The sequence below is a fragment of the Salvelinus sp. IW2-2015 genome, linkage group LG33, assembly GCF_002910315.2.
Source record: "Salvelinus sp. IW2-2015 linkage group LG33, ASM291031v2, whole genome shotgun sequence".
Taxonomy (NCBI): Eukaryota; Metazoa; Chordata; class Actinopteri; order Salmoniformes; family Salmonidae; genus Salvelinus; species Salvelinus sp. IW2-2015.
This window is the reverse complement of record NC_036872.1, coordinates 36656446-36677955: the sequence shown is the minus strand read 5'-3', so window position 1 is coordinate 36677955 and position 21510 is coordinate 36656446. Positions and strand designations below refer to the sequence as shown.

The window sequence follows — 21510 nt, the reverse complement described above, 5'->3', positions numbered from 1 at the left end:
AGGAGATATCACTTCTGTAGTGAATACGAGTTCAAAGTTCATACCATTCACAATCAAAGTCCATGCTGATGTTTGCTTAGTTCTGTAGTTTTTATCTGAACCATTCTGACACCGGATCGTCATCCTGGTGTGCCCGGAACAGAAAGTTATATTCTTGTCAATGGATTTTATAGTGGAGGGAGAGGGGTGTGTCTGAAAAGTTTATAACCCATGCCTCTTCACAGGGGCGGGCCACTGTGAGCAGAGGAAAACTTATGAAAGTCCAGATCTCTCATTTGGAAGCTAAAATTACATTTCACCTCTTCACAAATAATGTCATATTCAAACATTTCAATTAAACAACAATTCCATGTGAATCCGATACCTCTGACGTTTAGACTTTCCACAGTAGAGTTTATGTCATTCTATCATTGATGAGAATGTGTCAGAGGGCAACCGAACTGACATAATATACCTTAAGTACCACCGCATATGTTCAGTTGGTCGGATTACCAGAATATAGTTCATTTCCCCCAACTTCTGATGTTACCCAGAATCTCTATGTTAACCAAGGGGTTTTCTTATGTCACATCAGTAGGGAAGAGGAACGGGGGAGGGGGGAAAGAGGTATTTATGACTGTCATAAACCTACCCCCACTGCCAACGTCTTGACACTACTCTACTCTACTCTACTATATTCTACTATACTATACTATATTCTACACTACTCTATTCTACTCTACACCACTCCACACTACTCTGCATAACACTATTCTACACTACTCGACTATACTCTACTATACTCTACACTACACTCCACTACACTCCACTACTCTACTATACTATAATCTATTATATTCTACTCTACTATACTATACCTTACTCTATTATAATCTACTGTGTTCTAATGTATGATGTGTTGTTAAGTTGTAATGTCTCTCGCTCAGCTTGTGTAAGGGAAGGACCCTGTATTCGGTGGTGAGGGATGCCAAAGTCATCCTGGATGTTAACAAGACCAGACAGATCGCCCAGGAGATGGTTAAGGTACTGTAATGTTTTTAAGACTCAATACACATTACCTTAACAACATAATCAATGTGTTGGAGACTGCCTGGATCATTCAATCAATCAATTTCTTCTACGACAATATTGGTCACAAATTTGACTCAGTCTAGACTCACAATGAGTTATGTTTGTGTTGTTTTCAGGGAATGGGCTATCTTCACGCCAAGGGGATCCTACACAAGGACATGAAGTCCAAGAATGTTTTCTATGACAACGGCAAAGTGGTCATCACCGACTTCGGACTCTTCACCATATCTGGGGTTCTGCAAGCCGGCAGGTTAGTACTTACCGTTGTACTTTACATTAAAGTACAGTAGAGTGCAGTACAGTACAGTAGAGTGCAGTACAGTACTGTGCAGTACAGTACAGTAGAGTGCAGTACAGTACAGTAGATGTGCTGGGATAAGATACATAGATACATCTGTTTAGAAAAAGCATAAGTAGGAAAACAAAAAGAAACCAAATAGAAAGGTGTGTGTCATTATAACCCCGCCTGCTGTAATAGTTATTTTACTGCAGTGATGATTATACTCTTTAGTGGTTCAAACGTCTGTATTATCTAGAAAATTATATGGATCGGTGCTAATCTCTATTTAATTTGTCTCCCTTAGAGTGATTAAAACCTATCTCTGCCGCTATGCTGAAATGACTGCTCCCTGAAATGACTGCTCCCTGAAATGACTGCTCCCTGAAATGACTGCTCCATGAAATGACTGCTCCCTGAAATGATGCTCCATGAATGACTTGCTCCCTGAAATGACTGCTCCCTGAAATGACTGCTCCCTGAAATGACTGCTTCCTGAAATGACTGCTTCCTGAAATGACTGCTCCCCGAAATAACTGCTCCCTGAAATGACTGCTCCCTGAAATGACTGCTCCCTGAAATGACTGCTCCCTGAAATGCCAGCAGCCACACGTTTCACACAGCAAGGCATCTTAATAAATCTTTTGTCAATACTTATATATGGAGCAGCTTTACAGGCGTTATCAACAGCTTTACAGGCGTTTTGATTGACATATATGGTGAGACGACACCAACTGCTATAATTGACTGGTGATTAGATTTGTCATCAGGGATGTATTTCCATTTAATTGGCCACATCAATTAAAAATCTCCAGTAGGTATGAGATGTGTTCCTGCTATTGACTGTGAGACGATTACACGTGCTATGTACTACTAATTATTATAATCAGCCGGCTTCCCAACGAGAGGTATTGCATAGTGTGTTTTCAACAAGTTTGTACAACATAGTTGAAACGTGGTGTTGCGTGGGAGTGCATTTCAACACCATGGATGGAAGAGGGTAGGAAAAGTGTATGAGATGAGTCACTGTTTATGTCAAATGAAGATGGATGGTTTTATATCGGCATTCTTAACAGCTCATTAAAACCTGAAGCCTCTTCTAAATACATGCTGAAGTGTTACTGTAGACAGATATGCAATCCTGTAACATGATGCAACATGCACCTAGATCTTATACAGCTTTATCCAGTCTATCGTTAGTTTCCAGTGTAGCCAACTGCCATTTTGGTTTGCTCTGGAATCAATACTTTGTATTGTAGTATAGTCATTTACTCAACCTGGTCTCAGAGAATTTCATATTATTCTGTACATAACTCTGTGACCCCATTTAGTATGATATGTTACGTTTTGTATGGTAATTATTGATTTGTGGATGTCGATCACTCATTTAGTTTGATATGCTACGAATTACAATTCAAATGATATATTCCGAATTTGCTAAACATATGATATGTTACAAATTCTAGCTAGGTGACTAGGCAGCTAACATTTGCTGGCTGGTTAACGTTAGCTAGGCTAGGAGTTGGGGTTAGGGTTAAGTTTAGGAGTTAGGTTAAAGGGTTAGGGGAAGGGGAAGGGTTAGCTAAAAGGTTAGGGGAACGGTTAGCTAACAAATAGCTAAAAAGTTGCCAATTAGCTAAAATGCTAAAGTTGTCCGTGATGAGATTCAAACTCACAACCTTTAGGTTGCTAGACGTTTTCATTATACACCAACCCACCCTACTTTTGTTTTTTGACTTAAGTAACCATCTGTCTAATGTAACCATACCAAACGTAACATACGGTATCATACTAATTTGAGTGTCCCGGATGTACATTTACTATGTTACGTCTAGTCAATGAGACCAGGCTGGTTGACTAGACAGAAGCAGGAGCCAAACAGAATGTGTGTATGTACACAACATCTAAAGATTCTAACAGATCAAAGAATATGTGATTCACTCTGATCATTGTGTTAGGATTGTTTTAAGGAACTGTTGTTACTGCAATGCCGAACAGAGAAAACCTGGAAAGTTTTTTTTTTGTATTTCCTGTTGTGCTATTTGACTTGCAGTGTACAAAAGTCTCTATGAAATGACTGTGCACCAATGCTCACAATGGCCACACTAAGGCTTACTGTTTGTCAGGTTATCATTTGATGTTTTTGGCATCTCTCTGGATGATGAAGAAAGCCCCTCCCCAAATTATTGGGAAAATAATCAAAATATGTTTTTGTTGCTGTTTTTGAGACGTCCCATCCATCCCTCGACTCCTGATTAAACCCTCATAGACGTCTGGTATTGTCGTCAATACCCAGAAGCCTCTATTTCAAAGTTGAACATCTCAAATAATTTCTGGGAACAAATAGCTAGGTGTGAGATGGTTAATCTAGCGTCAGTAGTTGTGACTTGTTTATGTTGTTGTTTATTTTCATTTGCAGGCAAGACAGCTTGCTAATAAACAGGTCTGACGGAATGACAAGACAAACATTTACCTACCGCCCCTCACTCTCAGCAGGAACGCTATGTTGTGGTGGCGTCAGGAGTGTGTGTGTGTGTCACACAAACAGGAGTGTTTCTAATTTTTACTGGGAAATGTTTGACAACCATTCATGTAGTGTCAACCTGCCAAACACACATGAGGAAATGTAGATGTCTGAAATGTCAACAATACTGGGCCTCTGCTAACAGGCGGTTGAATAATCAGACTGTTGTTTTCATTTAACCAGGCAAGTCAGTTAAGAACAAATTCTTATTTACAATGACAGCCTAGGAACGGTGGGTTAACTGTCTTGTTCAGTGGCAGAACGACAGATTTTTACCTTGTCAGCTCGGGGATTCGATCTAGCAACCTTTCGGATTACTGGCTCAGTGCTCTAACCACTAGGCTACCTGCCGCCCCTGGTTCACTCTTTTTTTGTTAGTAAAACTTCCTCACCTACCAAAGCCAACCTTCTGAATGATGAATTATCATTATCACCAATAGAAAACAAACAACGCCCTGCATATATATCTTCGTCATTAAATAAGAACTACAGTGGGGATCTAAATGAAACCATCAGTTTCATGACTCAACGTGTTGTTGTGTGCATCATGATGAAAACGGATGAATGAGTGGACAGATAGCAGATCCTTTGGATGGAAATACCCACAGTAGTGCAATGCAGTGCTGTGTGTTATTGCAGAGCTGCCAGTGTGCCTGTCTATTTGACTGAGTCAGTGAGCGCTCAGGATGCATTTTGAAGTAGTTGAGAATGTCAGAAGGGTTGTAGTCGATTTGATTTGATTTATTAGGATCCCCATTAGTCGACACCAGTGGTGGCAGCTAGTCTTACTGGGGTTCAACACATAACGGAAAAGATATTACAGACAAAATACTTTACAATTTACATACATGAACATGTAGTGTGTTCGTGTGTGCCTCTATCAGTTCCACGTACATGTCAGTACATACACACAACAAGTAGGTGACATGGGGGAGAGGCGTTGTGTCATGAAGTGTTCCTTTATTTGTTTTTTTGAAACCAGGTTTGCTGTTTACTTGCACTATATAAGATGGAAGAGAGGTCCATTCACTCATGGTTCTGTATAATATTGTACGTTTTCTTGAATTTTTTCTGGATCTGGGGACTGTGAAAAGACCCCTGGTGGCATGTCTGGTGGGGTAAGTGTGTGTGTCTGTGCTGCGTGTAAGTTTACTATGCAAACAATTTGGAATTTCCAACACATTAATGTTTCTTATTAAAACAATAAGTGATGCAGTCAGTCTTTCCTCAACTCTTAGCCAAGAGAGCCATGCATGCATAGTATTAATTTTAGCCCTCTGATTGCAATGAAGAGCAAGACGTTCTGCTCTGTTCTGGGCCAGCTGCAGCTTAACTAGGTCTTTCTTTGCAGCACTTGACCATATGACTGGACAATCACGATAAGATAACACTAGAGCCTGCAGGACTTGTTGTGTGAAGTGTGGCGTCAAAAATGCAGGCAGGATCACTGGACAGATAGTAGCAGTTCCAGCAACTGATGCCAACCGAGTCGCGGGATCCAAACTCAAAGGGTAGCTAGCTAGTAACCAAACTTTTTCAATAGACTTTCTATCAGGTATCAAAGTAAGACCCAGATGCAGACCGTGTCGAAGTAACAATGTTTATTACAGCCACAGGGGCAAAGGTACAGGACGGCAGGCAGGCTCAGGGGCAGGCAGAGTGGTCAGGTGGGGGCGTACAGGGTCAGGACAGGCAAGGGTCAAAAACCAGGAGGACGAGAAAAGAGAGACTGGGGAAAAGCAGGCACTGACACAAAACCACTGGTTGACTTGACAAACAAGACGAACTGGCAACAGACAAACAGAGAGCACAGGTATTAATACACAGGGCATCATAGGGAAGATGGGCGACACCTGGAGGGGGGTGGAGACAATCACAAAGACAGGTGAAACAGATCAGGGTGTGACACTTTCAGAACTTTCCAAAACAACAAACTTCTCAAAACAACAAACCCAGAGAGAGAGAAAGAGAGAGAGAATGAATTGAAAGAGAGAGAGAAAAAGAAAGAGAATGAGAGAGAGGGGGAGAGAGATGGGAGAAAGAGAGAGATAGGAGAATGAGAGCGATAGAGAGATAAGAGAGAGATGGAAGAATGAGAGAGATGGAGAGATACGAGAAGTAGAGATGGAAGAATGAGGAGAAAATAGAGAGTACTCCGGTGATGCATAACCTTGGCGGTACCCAGCTTGGTGAGAGGAGAGAGAGAGATGGGAGGAGAGAGGACTAGGACAACAGATAAAAGAGACGAGAAGAGCGAGAGATGGGAAGATTTAAAGAGAAGGGCGAGGACGAGCAGTTATGAAGCGATAAAAGACGAGAGAGAAAGGAGAGGGAGCACGGAAGCGAGATATGCGGAGAGATAAAGAGAGAAGAGACGAGAAGATAGAACAGAAGATGAGATAAAGATGGAGACGTTCGAGAGAAATGGGAGAAGGAAAGGAGCAGAGAGGAGTTCTGGAGTAGAGAGAACAGAGAGAGATGGAGAGAGAAGCGAGAGAGGTCGGACGATCTATGTCGCTAATGGGAAGATAAAGAGAGAGAGAGAGATAAAGAGAGATGGAATGAACATGGTGGAGAGAGAGAGAAAAGAGCCTGACTGAGCCATCAGGATTTAGACTTTCTAATGGGGTGTGTATGTCATCCAGCAGGATGTCTCAGGGTGCGTTTGGGGTGTGATGTCATCCAGCAGGATGTCTCAGGGTGCGTTTGGGGTGTGATGTCATCCAGCAGGATGTCTCAGGGTCGTTTGGGGGTGTGATGTCATCCAGCAGGATGTCTCAGGGTGCGTTTGGGGTGTGATGTCATCCAGCAGGATGTCTCAGGGTGCAATTGGGGTGTGATGTCATCCAGCAAGATGTCTCAGGGTGCATTTGGGGTGTGATGTCATCCAGCAAGATGTCTCAGGGTGCGTTTGGGGTGTGATGTCATCTCCAGCAGGATGTCTCAGGGTGCGTTTGGGGTGTGATGTCATCCAGCAGGATGTCTCAGGGTGCGTTTGGGGTGTTGATGTCATCCAGCAGGATGTCTCAGGGTGCGTTTTGGGTGTGATGACATCCAGCAGGATGTCTCAGGGTGCGTTTGGGGTGTGATGTCATCCAGCAGGATGTCTCAGGGTGCGTTTGGGGTGATGTCATCCAGCAGGATGTCTCAGGGTGCGTTTGGGGTAGTGGAATATCATCCAGCAGGATGTCTCAGGGTGCGTTTGGGGTGTGATGTCATCCAGCAGGATGTCTCAGGGTGCGTTTTGGGTGTGATGTCATCCAGCAGGATGCCTCAGGGTGCGTTTGGGGTGTGATATCATCCAGCAGGATGTTTGTGTAGATGGGAAAGAAAAGGACAGATTGACCCTTGACACAAAACGCCGCCTTCCAGTTGTTTTAGATGTCTCCTAGTGTGTGTATGAACTACTGGAAGTTCAATTAAACAATAATACTGTATTTAGATCAAGATAACAACACAAAAGTAGCAGAAATGTACAACCCCATACTGCTTTATCTGTATAGGGATGATATTAATTATGAATTATAATTATGAACAATTAGAACAAAAAAATGGTGCCCATAAACTTTGAGAAAACTATGAATGACTACACACCGTTCCGCATTCAGACTGTTGTTGACTTGTCTCTATCCTGCAGCCGTAGAGAGGACAAGCTGAGGATCCCCAGTGGGTGGTTGTGTCACCTGGCCCCTGAAATAGTCTCTCAGCTCTCCCCGGAAACAGAGGAGGACAAGCTGCCTTTCTCCAAACAGTCAGACGTCTTTGCTTTCGGGTGAGTACCGCTACGTTGCAAATGGTACCCTATTCCATATGTAGTGCGCTACTCTCGACCAGGGCCCATATCTCTCTGGTTAAACATAGTGCACTATTAGGGAATATGATGCCATTTTGAATACACTACGTGTCCCTTACCACTTCTCTTTTGTTGTGAGGAGTTGTTCAGGAGCCTCTTCACTCTCTGTCTAGTTTTCATTGGATTTTCAAGCCCGATTGTATTGACTTGAATGAAATTGAATAAACTTTATCCCACTAGGGGAAATTGGGTTTGTCACTAGCAAGACAAATACTATAATGTTTATTTTATTTTTTTGTTATCCCTCTGAACCATTTACCATCTCTTCCATCTTTCCTCTCAGCCATCTTCCGTCTCAGCCATCTTCCTTCTCTTCCATCTTCCCTCTCATCCATGTTTGGAATGGTTGTAATAAAATGGTAATAATAGCTAGAATGGTTATAGTTTTCCGGTCTACCTGACCTAACCAAGAAAAACTCTAGTACCTTAGATATAACACTGACTCTAGTTATAACACTAGTTATAACACTGACTCTAGTTATAATACTAGTTATAAAACTGACCCTAGTTATAACACTCGCCCTAGTTATAACACTGACCCCAGTTATAACACTAGTTATAACACTGCCCCTAGTTATAACACTAGTTATAACACTCACCCTAGTTATAACACTGACCCCAGTTATAACACTAGGTATAACACTGACACTAGTTGTAACACTCACCCTAGTTAACACTAGTTAAACACTGACCCTAGTTATAACACTAGTTATAACACTGACACTAGTTATAACACTAGTTATAACACTGACCCTAGTTAACACTAGTTAAACACTGACCCTAGTTATAACACTAGTTATAACACTGACACTAGTTATAACACTGACCCTAGTTAACACTAGTTATAACACTGCCCCTAGTTATAACACTGCCCCTAGTTATAACACTAGTTATAACACTGACCCTAGTTATAACACTGACCCCAGTTATAACACTAGTTATAACACTGCCCCTAGTTATAACACTGACCCTAGTTATTCCATTAGTTATAACACTGACCCTAGTTATAATTAAGTGATAATGTCCTCGAAGCTGGTGTTTGGAAGATGTATTGGCACGGATGTATTTTGGCTCGAGACTGTCTTGAGCCGGCAAACCTTGCCAATATATCCTCCAAACACCGGCTTCGAGTGCATTGTTACTTTATACAACGGGATACCAACATATTCAAATAATGATTTACATATTTTAATGAAAAACGTTATTTTGATGAATTTATTTATACTATTTCATCCTTCCACAAGATATAGTCCGGACACAAATCTAGGGTTGCTACCCAAGCCGGCTGGTCGTTCGTTCTATCGGTTCGGTTGCCAGAGTCGTTCAGTCTTTTTGTTTTGTATCTATGGACTCGACCCAGTCATTCGTTCTAAATGTTCCATTGCCATACTGGCTGGCAATGTTCTTATCCATTGCTTGCTAGCTAGCCAACTACGGCTAACTTACAGTCACATCAAACTGTGTAGTCTGAATAACAACAAAGTAGCTGCATTTGCATTTGTTTGAGCTGTTTTCTAGTGACATTTATTTAGATACATCCCATAACAATGAGCTAATGATGCGCGATTTCACCTGGCATAGAACATGTGCTCTCACGTCAGGACACTGTTGTTCAGAGGAGCTAGCCAACAACACAGATACAACAATTACTTCAAACTGAAGCTGGAAAGACTGCAAACTAGCTGCACCGTTTTCTATTGACATTTCTTTCTATATATCCATAAAAATTATACTGATTCATGATAGCGACTTGCTGAGAAAAGCTGCTTACTGCATCCCGACTCCCGACCCCTACACGTTCATTACTATAGGACAGCTGGAGATAGAATTTCAATAGCCTAGTGAAATAGGCTTTTTACAGTGGAGATCAAGTTTTATAAATTGTCTGGCTGGGCTATAACACTGACCCTAGTTATAACACAAGTTCTAACATTCCATGCTCTGCCATTCCTTGCCTTCTATTTTTTATCTTCTGTGATCGTCACAGACCCCTTTGCGTGGGCGGACCCTGCACTGTTGACTCCTAACACAATTGCATTTTCAGATGTCCTCCCATATGGAGGGCCTGTCACTGGATCAGTCTGAGGGGAAGGGACGCAGTGCTCACATACACACTGGATGGGCCCCATATGGCACGCTATTCCCTATAAAGTGCATTACTTTTAACCAGAGCCCTGTGGGAATAGGGTGTCATTTGGGATACAGCCGGTGTCCATCTGGCCTGTTGGTGCCTTAGTGTTATCTAGAGGTGACCCCTAGAGCTGTTGTACATATTCAGCAATTCTCCATGTGTTTTTTTCTTTCTATCTTGGCCAAATGCTATTTTTATGCTACTCAACCCTGGTTGTTGACATGACAGTGGAGAAAATGGCTGCTCATAATGCAAAGAGAGGATAGTGTGACGATGTTGATGAAGTATACTGTATTAAATGGACCTAACAGGTTTGATATAAAGTTAGTTCCTCAGCAGCAACCTTGTGGTCTGTCAGACTCATTGTCGGAGCGTCTATAGCTTTTCAATGTATTCCGGCAAGCACAACAGACATACAGCATAGAGGTGGTTTGATACCCATTGTGTGTGGATGTCTGTTGTTGTATTTTGTCATAATCTCACCGTAATAGGAAAATATTACATACACACATCCAATCTCCCTGAGCAGGTGCTGAATAGGAAAACAAATCAATTAATTGTGAAACTGCACAGTGAAATCTATGCTGCCGTGTCATTGATGGTATCATAATGTTAAATGTCTAAACCATGGGATATTTCACACATCTGCCGCCCCCAACTGATTCCCCCCTGTGCTGTGTCTGTCTGCAGCACTATCTGGTACGAGTTGCATGCACGTGAGTGGCCTTATAAGAACCAGCCAGCAGAGGTTATCATCTGGCAGGTGGGCAGCGGAATGAAACCCAATCTCACACAGATCGGTATGGGCAAAGAGATATCGGTGAGTGTTGCCCATTTACAGCAAACTGTACCACACCTACTGACTATGTTTCATTGAACCTTTATTTAACTAGGCAAGTCAGTTAGGAACAAATTCTTATTTACAATGACGGCCTACACCGGACAACGCTGGGCCAATTGTGCGCCGCCCTATGGGACTCCCGATCACATCCGGATGTGATACAACCTGGATTCGAACCAGGGACTGTAGTGACACCTCTTAATTTAAATTTGTAATTTTACCTTTATTTAACTAGGCAAGTCAGTTAAGAACAAATTCTTATTTACAATGACAGTCTTGTACTGGCAAGGCCTCTCTTGCACTGAGATGCAGTGCCTTAGACCGCTGCGTCACTCGGGAGCAGTTAGAAGTTGCTCACTAGTTGTAGGTGAACATATTCTAAGTCCATGGGTAAAGATACTGTATATTCCTGAGTAGGGTTCTTCATAGTAGTGCAGTGTTAACTTTCTTTCTTCACATAGCTGAACACCACACGCCTGGTTGTTTCAGGTCTGATCTGTGTACATATCAATTGACAGGTGTTCAGAATGAGCATCCTCATACATATCAATTGACAGGTGTTCAGAATGAGCATCCTCATACATATCAATTTACAGGTGTTCAGAATGAGCATCCTCATTGGCTGTTTGTTATTTGTGTTTTCTGAACCACTTCACAAAATAATTTCTCTCACAGGAAAAAATACTGTTATTTGAATCCGGTGGCATTCGTCCATTTGTCCAGTTCTCCACGCAGGTCTCTTTCTCCTGTTTGTCCTGTGTGTGCCTGGCTCTCTAAACGGGGTCTGTTCTGGATCTCCCTCCCTAGGACATCCTGCTCTTCTGCTGGGCGTTCGAGCAAGAGGAGAGGCCCAGCTTCTCCAAGCTGGTGGATCTGCTGGAAAAGTTGCCAAAAAGGAACCGCCGCCTTTCCCACCCAGGGCACTTCTGGAAGTCAGCTGAGTATGTCAAATGAGACTAAAATACAACAAAGTAAACTCACCTAGACTATGTAGTCCTCATGGTGTGTGTATGTGTGTGTGTGTGTGTGTGTGTGTGTTGTGTGTGTGTGTGTGTGTGTGTGTGGTGTGTTGTGTGGTGTGTGTGTGTGTGTGTGTGTGTGGTGTGTGGTGTGTGTGTGTGTGTTGTGTGTGGTGTGTGTTGTGTGTGTGTGTGTGTGTGTGTGTGTGTGTGTGTATATAGGTGCAGTTGACCGTGACCCTCTGAACCTAGACTTCTCAACATCCTCTGAACTCATATTTTGGGTTTATTGTTTAATCACATGGAAGATGTGTTTTATTTCATTACTCAAATGACCTGTTCAGTTTGTTGGTTGGTTTCTTTATTCTGGAATGTATTTTTCTCAATGTCACTTGTTTTAATGAGAGTTTTTTTGTGTGTCATGTCTCACTTCATTGTGTACGGAAAATGCATCAGAATGAACTAGTTTTTAGAATGAATGTAATTATGTAATGAATTGTGAAATGTACATTTTTAAGTAATTGTCTTGCCATTTCCTGTCTGTCAACTGTCTTTGTCATTTGTCAGTGTACCTCATGGTCCCTTGTGTTTGTGTTCTCTACATGTTAGTCTCAAAGCTTTATTTTAAAGTCATTATTCACTATTGAATGTGAAGACTCCACTCCTGTCACTTGTAGAGCTGGATGATACTTCAGTACATTGGTAGGAAACTGTTCTGTGCTTTGATTATTGCCTGTGAACACTGTTGAGGATGCGTAAAAAGAAATGGCATCCTATTCCCTACACTGACCTGTCAAAAACGTCAAAGGTAGTGCACTAGATGGGAAATAGGGTGCGAGATGTTTGAACAGCAGCCTTTTTTCTCAGCTCTGGGCCATTCAGGAGAAGACCTAGACTGACTGACTAGAAATCTCTCACGCTAATGTCAAAACGCTGACACTTCAAATGTATCTCATTACTTAGTAGAAATGTGCTTCAACACCTTGGACAAATGCTGTCACTGAGAAATAGGTGTAGAGTGGTTACTTTGGTGTTTAAACGCAGAAAAGTAAAAAAAAAAAAAAGAAAAAAAAAAAAAGAGATGTATAGCCAGCTAGCTAAGGTCACTACCTACGTACGTTAATGATGACACAATCGATTCACTTCAGGAATTTGTCAGCCCTATAATTGACAAAGCACTTTCTGAACAGACACCATGACACAGTCTAGTAACACGACTCTGTCCATGACCTGGCCTTTTCTATCATATATTTCACAGCGATATTTGAAATCTAAGCAAGCTAGAGTGCAGTCAGATTGTGAAAACCAGTGTCTAACTAAGAACTGTAAAGCTACTGCCATGGGCTCTGTACAGCCATGGCTTAGATGCAGACAATCCAATCCTGTATAAAGCCCTTTCTACAACACTATATTATACAGTAAAATATGTTGGAAATGCATACAAACAAATTGCTGCTGTTTTTTGGAGTACATCTGTCTATTTTGGAATTACTGGAATTCAGATATTGTACGTGGGTCATTTATATTTGTACTGTTTACAACTTTTAAGTGCATGAAATGGACTACAAAGGATCTAGTCTCACTATTACGATACAAAGTGGACTCTTTCAGCTCTACATTAAGTATATGATCACTGGGGTATTTTCTGATGGAACTGTTGTCAGCGTAGGATCACCACACAGTACAGTTACAACAGTTAATAAGACTATACAGCCTGCTTTGTAAAAAAGAAATGTTCAAAAGCGATGTTTAAGAGAATGATTGTAATATTATATTTGCACAGTATAATCGTGAAGAGAAATAACTAATTGTGCTGGATAAAAAAACAAATCAACAGGAAAAACCAATCAACATTTAGTGGAAAGTATACAGTGGCTTGCGAAAGTATTCACCCCCTTGGCATTTTCCCTATTTTGTTGCCTTATAACCTGGAATTAAAATAGATTTTTGGGGGGTTTGTATCATTTGATTTACACAACATGCCTACCACTTTGAAGATGCAAAATATTTTTTATTGTGAAACAAACAAGAAATAAGACAAAAAAAATGAAAACTTGAGCGTGCATAACTATTCACCCCCCCAAAGTCAGTACTTTGTAGAGCCACCTTTTGCAGCAATTACAGCTGCAAGTCTCTTGGGGTATGTCTCTATAAGCTTGGCACATCTAGCCACTGGGATTTTTGCCCATTCTTCAAGGCAAAACTGCTCCAGCTCCTTCAAGTTGGATGGGTTCCGCTGGTGTACATCAATCTTTAAGTCATACCACAGATTCTCAATTGGATTGAGGTCTGGGAATGGCCTAGTCAAAGCCAATAAATTTAAATGTTTCCCCTTAAACCACTTGAGTGTTGCTTTAGCAGAATGCTTATGGTCATTGTCCTGCTGGAAGGTGAACCTCCGTCCCAGTCTCAAATCTCTGGAAGACTGAAACAGGTTTCCCTCAAGAATTTCCCTGCATTTAGCACCATCCATCATTCCTTCAATTCTGACCGGTTTCCCAGTCCCTGCCGATGAAAAACATACCCACAGCATGCTGCTGCCACCACCATGCTTCACTGTGGGAATGTTGTTCTCGGGGTGATGTGAGGTGTTGGGTTTGCGCCAGACATAGTGTTTCCTTGATGGCCAAAAAGCTAAATTTTAGTCTCATCTGACCAGAGTACCTTCTTCCATATGTTTGGGGAGTCTCCCACATGCCTTTTGGCAAACACCAAATGTGTTTGCTTATTTTTTTCTTTAAGCATTGGCTTTTTTCTGGCCACTCTTTTGTAAAGCCCAGCTCTGTGGAGTGTACGGCTTAAAGTGGTCCTATGGACAAATACTCCAATCTCCACTGTGGAGCTTTGCAGCTCCTTCAGGGTTATCTTTGGTCTCTTTGTTGCCTCTGATTAATGCCCTCCTTGCCTGGTCCGTGAGTTTTGGTGGGTGGCCCTCTCTTGGCAGGTTTGTTGTGGTGCCATATTCTTTCCAATTTTTAATAATGGATTTAATGGTGCTCTGTGGGATGTTCAAAGTCTCAGATATTTTTTTACAACTCAACCCTGATCTGTAGTTCTCCACAACTTTGTCCCTGACCTGTTTGGAGAGCTCCTTGGTCTTCATGGTGCCACTTGCTTGGTGGTGCCCCTTGCTTAGTGGTGTTGCAGACTCTGGGGCCTTTCAGAACAGGTGTATATATACTGAGATCATGTGACACTTAGATTGCACACAGATGGACTTTATTTAACTAATTATGTGACTTCTGAAGGTTATTGGTTGCATCAGATCTTATTTAGGGGCTTCACAGCAAAGGGGGTGAATACATATGCACGCACCACTTTTCAGTTTAGAATGATTTGAAACAAGTACTTTTTTTGATTTCACTTCACTAATTTGGACTATTTTGTGTATGTGAAATCGAAATAAAAATCCATTTAAATTACAGGTTGTAATGCAACAAAATAGGAAAACACCAAGGGGGATGAATACCTTTGCAAGGCACTGTAGACCTCGTTTTATCGTCAGTTGCCGTAAATCAATATTCCATGTGAACTCACTACAGCAGTTTTGGTGTACAGGATTTCTTACTTTATGAATGTATGTATTGTGTTGTTGTGGTTTTGTCGTATATTTTTGTTCATTCAGATTTATTTTTCTCCATATACCTTCCTATATTACGTAAGCATTGATGTTTATTTTCTGATTCAAGCCTTGTATTGTAGAGTATAGCTCCAAAAGCTTGTATTTATCAATGCCTTGTGGTCCATGGCTCCGTGACTGGTAGATTCATCAGAAGCTCTTTATTTGCACTCATCTTCTACGAAAAAGTATGCCAATAAAAATGTTTTCATTTTGAATGTTTTTACTCATCTTTTATCTTACCCTCTTCTCTTTTATACATTTTGCACTTGTTACTTTGAAAATGTTCTACACACCCTTGCACAGAACTTTATTGAAGAGCAACTTCCCCTAAAAACAAACATATATATTAGAAAACAACCTATATGGTATCGATATGAGTCAGAAACATTTATTCTACTGTCAAAATTGACTACAAAAGTGTAACAAAGTTTTGTGAGACTTGTGTGAGACTGCATCACAACTTAAATTAAGTTTGGGTTTATTTCAATCCTGCCTACATGCCCACAACTGGCAGCAAACAAGTAATCATAAATTCGGAGTACAGCTGCATGTGGCCCGATTGTAATGCCTGTGGTAAATTTGACAATGAATATCCCTATGGGGTTAGTTGGGGACCATCGGTAAATTACACAATGTACACAATGTTAAAATTCCAATAGCTCCAAATTCCAATGACTTAAAAACCTCAAACCAACTATAAATTGTAGAAATGTATATACAAATATTAAAACAATTTAATGAAAACTAAAAGGTGTGCAACATGAAAATATTTTCTCATTGTGTAATTTATTGCGGTCCCTAACTAGCCCCAAAGGTAGGCTATCCAAAGTCAAACCAACTTTGCCACAGTCGCACACCAGCTGGCTGAAGCTAATTGGCGTAAGAATTTGGCTAACTCTTCTCACCTGCAAACATACAAGCGAGACACCAATATCAAACCACACCCCGAAACCAACTCTCACTTGAATTAATTCGTGACCGCTAACATTTGTTAAGAAACCATCGAATACGATGCCAAATCAGGAAGTTCAGCCATCCTTTAAAACGCAGCCTAAAGTCAGTTGCTAACCTCAAATTAAATAGACTTGTACATAAAAGGGAATATAAAATCCATAAAAAGAAAAATTGAAGCAGGAAAACACAAATCTGGATTAAAGGTACTGTTTCAATCAGGAAAGTTTGAGTTGCATCAAATGTACTGGTGGACAATGTCATCAATCTCAACCAAGAACCCTTCAAGAGTCCTTCCCAGTGTTTAAACAGTAACATAATTCAAAACGATTAGCCTACCATCTGGTTTTTCACAGACATAACACCTAAGCTACACTGAGTGTACAAAACATTAGGATCACCTTCCTAATATTGAAATGAAGCCCCTTTTGCCTTCACAACAGCCTTAATTTGTCGGGCATGGACTCTACAAGGTGTCAAACAGGGATGCTGGCCCATGTTGACTCCAATGCTTCCAACAGTTGTGTCAAGTTGGCTGGATGTCCTTTGGGTGGTGGACCATTCTTGATACACACTGGAAACTGTTGAGCATGAAAAACCCAGCAGCGCTGTAGTCCTTGACACACTCAAACCAGTACTCCTGGCACCTGCTCCTGCTCCTACCACCATAACCTGTTCAAAGTCACTTAAATATGTTGTCTTGCCCATTCACCCTCTGAATGGCACACATACACAATCCATGTCTCAAATCCTTCTTTAACCTGTCTCCTCCCCTTCATCTACACTGATTGAAGTGGATTTAACCGTTGACATCAATAAGGGATCATATCTTTCACCTGGATTCACTTGGCCAGTCTGTCAAATAAAGAGCAGGTGTTCTTAATGTTTTGTACACTGTGTATATATGTGTAAAGGAGATGAGTTGGAGATAATTTACACATTCCCCAGACATGTATATTTTGTATTAAGCAAATTGGCAGCAACAGTGTGTTTGCATGCATCTCTTTAGGTCCGTAGGGACATGGAGGGTTGACTATATTCCAGGATCCTCCTTCACGTATCCCAGCATTCACACTGAATTGATCATTCTACTAATTGACACTTGCCGTCAAATTTTTGATGTATTTTTGGGCCACAGATTCCTGCATGCCCAGAGGGAGCGTTGGCACGCTGATGATGCTGTCTGCGTGTGTCTGTGCGAGCCTCGCTTGCTGCCTCTGCTTTTACGCCTGTGTGTGTGTTGTATGTGTGTGTGGGGGGGGGGGGGTCAGGTGTGTGACTCACAGGCTGAGGAGAGGAGAAAGTGGGAGAGAGGGGAGGATGGAAAAGAGGGAAGGGAGAGGTGGTTTGATGGATGGATGGGAGCACTGGGTTCTAGAGACATTCTCTCCTGTCTTCAATCTCTGCCTCCTGTCTTCCATTTCTACCTCCACTTCTTCTGACTGCCCCCACTCAAGTGTAAAATTCACATCCTTGTCAATGTTGAAGATATCCGTCTCAATGATGGAGTAGTTGAGGATGAGGCAAATAAATAGTTGTCTAGGCCTACTTACTCCAAAGCAGGGCTCTCCAACCTTGTTTCCTGCAGAGCTACCCTCCTGTAGGTTTTCGCTCCAACCCCAGGTGTAATTAACCTGATTCATCTTATTAACCAGCAGATTATTAAATCAGGTGCACTAGATTAGGGTTGGAGTGAAAACCTACAGGACAGTAACTCTCCAGGAAACAGGGTTGGAGTGAAAACCTACAGGACAGTAACTCTCCAGGAACAGGGTTGTAGCGTGAAAACCTACAGGACAGTAACTCTCCAGGAACAGGGTTGGAGTGAAAACCTACAGGACAGTAACTCTCCAGGAACAGGGTGGAGTTCAAAACCTACAGGACAGTAACTCTCCAGGAACAGGTTGGAGTTCAAACCTGCAAGACAGTAACTTATCAAGAATTAGGTTGGAGGAGCCATGATCTAAAGTTGGTTTTCCCTGCTGGTAGATCATCTACCGTCTTGAAGGCTTGAGGGTGATGGTGGCAGGGGGTGGTGGTGTGGAGAGGTGTGAGAGATGAGGGGATGGAGGAGGAGAGAGGGGTGAGAGGGGGATGGAGAGGAGGAGGGGAAGGAGAGAGAGGGGGATGGAGAGGTTGGAGGCGGAGGTGGCAGAGTTAGATGAGAGAGGGCGTAGAGTGGGGAGGAGGGAGGGGAGGTAGAGAGGTTGAGAGGTGGAGGGAGTGGAGATAGGAGAGGGAGGAGGGGAGGGTAGAGGGAGAGAAAGGGGTATGGAGAGGTGGAGGGAGAGGTGGAGAGAGAGGGGATGGAGAGGAGGAGGGGAGTGGATGGAGAGGTAGAGGAAGGGGGATGGAGAGGATGGAGAGGTTAGAAAGGAGGAGGGTGGTGGAAAGGTAGAGAGAGGGGTTGGAGAGGAGAGTGGAGTGGAGAGGTAGAGAGAGGGGGATGGAGAGGAGGAGGGGAGGTGGAGAGGTAGAGAAGAGGGTTGGAGAGGAGGAGGGAGAAAGAGAGAGGGGGATGGAGAGTAGAAAGGAGGAGGGGTGGTGGAAAGGTAGAGAGGGGGTTGAGTGGAGGGTGGAGAGGTAGAGAGAGGGGTTGGAGAGGAGGAGTGGAGGTGGAGAGTGTAGAGAGAGTGGGATGGAGAGGAGGAGGGAGGTGAGAGGTAGAGAGAGAGGGGGATGGAGAGGAGGAAGGAGGAGGTGGAGAGGTAGAGAGAGTGGGGATGGAGAGAGGGAGGGAGGTAGAGAGAGGGGATGGAGAGGTGGAGAGTAGAAAGGAGGAGGGTGGTGGAAGAGGTAGAGAGAGAGGGGTTGGGAGAGAGAGTGGAGTGGAGAGGTAGAGAGAGGGGGGTGGAGAGGAGGGGAGATGGGAGGTGGAGGAGGAGAGAAAGGGGTGTTGAGAGGAGGAGGGGAGGAGGGGAGGTAGAGAGAGGGGGATGGAGAGGTAGAAAGGAGGAGGGGTGGTGGAAAGGTAGAGAGAGGGGGTTGGAGAGGAGGAGTGGAGGTGGAGAGGTAGAGAGAGGGGGATGGAGAGGCTCAGAAGGGATGGAGAGAGGGGGTTAATTAGGGAATACCAGTAACACCTTGAATGGGAGTACTAATTAATTCTTTCATATCCTGATCCTTACATAATTAGCCCCAATTAGCTTGTTGAAGTTTCTCCTATTCTGCAAATCAATGTACATCATTTCCTGGAAAATCCCCAACGAGGAAGATCTGGTGGAGAAATATATCCCATAGATTCTAAAATGCCGTCATTAGTGATGATATCATATCCTAGTGATCAACATTCCATTGGCAGGTTCTAATCGGGAATGTATTGTTCTGTGAGAACAGATTTTTTTGGGGGGGAATACAATAATCATATGCGCTATAACCAATGACTGACGACTAAAACCTAAATACAATAATCCTGTGCACTATAAACAATGACTGACGACTTAAACCTAAACCCCCACTTTAATGAAATGTATGTTTCCTTCCTGTTGTTTTTCGCATGTTGTTTCGTTAGAACCTTTGATCTTTCAGGAGCTTCTTCCCTCTCCCCCACACCATGTATATTTTGTTTTATCCATTTTGAAATTGGCATACTGAAAAAGATGAACACAGAGCAACCCAGGCTGCAGGTAAAGATACCTTATTTTTAAATCCTGTCCTTGTTGTACCAAGGGCACCAGTAGAGGTTAGTGGTACAGTATGTGAGAACCAAACTTGGACGAAATTCTTGCATCTCGCAATGAGAGAGCAGGTCAGCGGAGATTCTAACTTTAAGAATTGGAGAAAGACAACGAAACCGATACTGTAACCTTTAGAATGGAGAAAGACAATGAAACAGATACTGTAACCTTTAGAATGGAGAAAGACAATGAAACAGATACTGTAACTGTCCATCTGCCAGCTAAAAGTATCAGTACTGCCTACAGTCCCCATGGCTGTCCATCTGCCAGCTAAAAGAATACAGTACTGCTACAGTCCAGTGAGCCATTCAGAATAGCCAAGGCCTATTGTTCAGTAGTTTTCCTATTGATGTCAAACAGTGTCATTGTTGTTCGTCTGATCTCAGCTTGTATCAGGGAGATGGAGGTGCACATTAAACAGTGTCATGCTCTTCGTTCTGATCTCAGCTTGTATCAGGAGATGGAGGTGCACATTAAACAGTGTCATGCTGTTCGTCTGATCTAGCTGTATCAGGGAGATGGAGGTGCACATTAAACAGTGTCATGCTGTTCGTCTGATCTCAGCTTGTATCGGAGATGGAGGTGCACATTAAACAGTGTCATACTGTTCGTCTTGATCTCAGCTTGTATCAGGGAGAATGGAGGTGCACTCATTGGATGTCATGCTGTTCGTCTGATCTCAGCTTGTATCAGGGAGATGGAGGTGCACATTATAACAGTGTCATGCTGTTCGTCTGACTTCAGCTTGTATCAGGGAGATGGAGGACAATAAACAGTTGATGATAGATACTGTAAATACATTTAAAATATCCTTTCCAGATTTAAATGATTTATCAAAATCAAAATGTATTTTTCTAATTTTGTGATTATGCCCATCATGTTGTCCAAGAGGGACTTTGTGTTTGTGCATTAGAGTGTTTCTGTACGTGTTTGGATATAATTGTCTCAATTTCGTCTGGTTGTTCTGAGGGCATTGGCGAGGCTTAAGGAAGACCACTCACTGACTTAATGTTGGTTCTCCTTTCCTTCCTGCTCCAGGCTGTAACATAATTAACCATGGGACTGTGTTTTTTCTCTGTGGCTGAAGCTTTCCACAGTCCTGCTCCACTTATCAGTTACTTCTGATCTCTATCACTTCCTCTTGTCCCCAGCTCCCTCCACTTACAGTATCTGCTCCATCACTTCCTCTTGTCCCAGCTTCCTCTATACTTAAGCTATCTTCGGTTGTACTTTCTACTCCTCACTTCTCTTGTTCCCCAGCTCCCTCCACTTACAGTACTTCTGCTCTCATCTTCCTCTTGTCCCCAGCTCCCTCCACTTAAGACTTCTGCTCCATCACTTCCTCTTTGTCCCCAGCTCCCTCCACTTACAGTACTTCTGCTCCATCACTTCCTCTTGTCCCAGCTCCCTCCACTTACAGTACTTCTGCTCCATCACTTCCTCTTGTCCCCAGCTCCCTCCACTTACATTACTTCTGCTCCATCACTTCCTTTGTCCCCAGCTCCCTCCACTTACAGTACTTCTGCTCCATCACTTCCTCTTGTCCCCAGCTCCTCCACTTACAGTACTTCTGCTCCTACTTCCTCTTGTCCAGGCTCACTCAG

The 21510-nt window shown here is 42.6% G+C and overlaps 1 protein-coding gene across 1 annotated transcript in view; it reads left to right on the top strand.

Annotated features, from left to right (window-relative positions):
* The window catches only part of LOC111957589 (kinase suppressor of Ras 2), a 134954-nt gene extending 119461 nt beyond the window's left edge, over positions 1-15493 (top strand). The window contains exons 14-19 of the mRNA XM_070436911.1: positions 927-1023; positions 1188-1321; positions 7510-7644; positions 10547-10676; positions 11505-11638; positions 11879-15493. Of these exons, the coding sequence (XP_070293012.1) occupies positions 927-1023; positions 1188-1321; positions 7510-7644; positions 10547-10676; positions 11505-11638; positions 11879-11888 (640 nt within the window). The 3' untranslated portion in view covers positions 11889-15493. The remainder of the gene's footprint in view (positions 1-926; positions 1024-1187; positions 1322-7509; positions 7645-10546; positions 10677-11504; positions 11639-11878) is intronic.
* The last annotated feature ends 6017 nt before the right edge of the window (positions 15494-21510 follow it).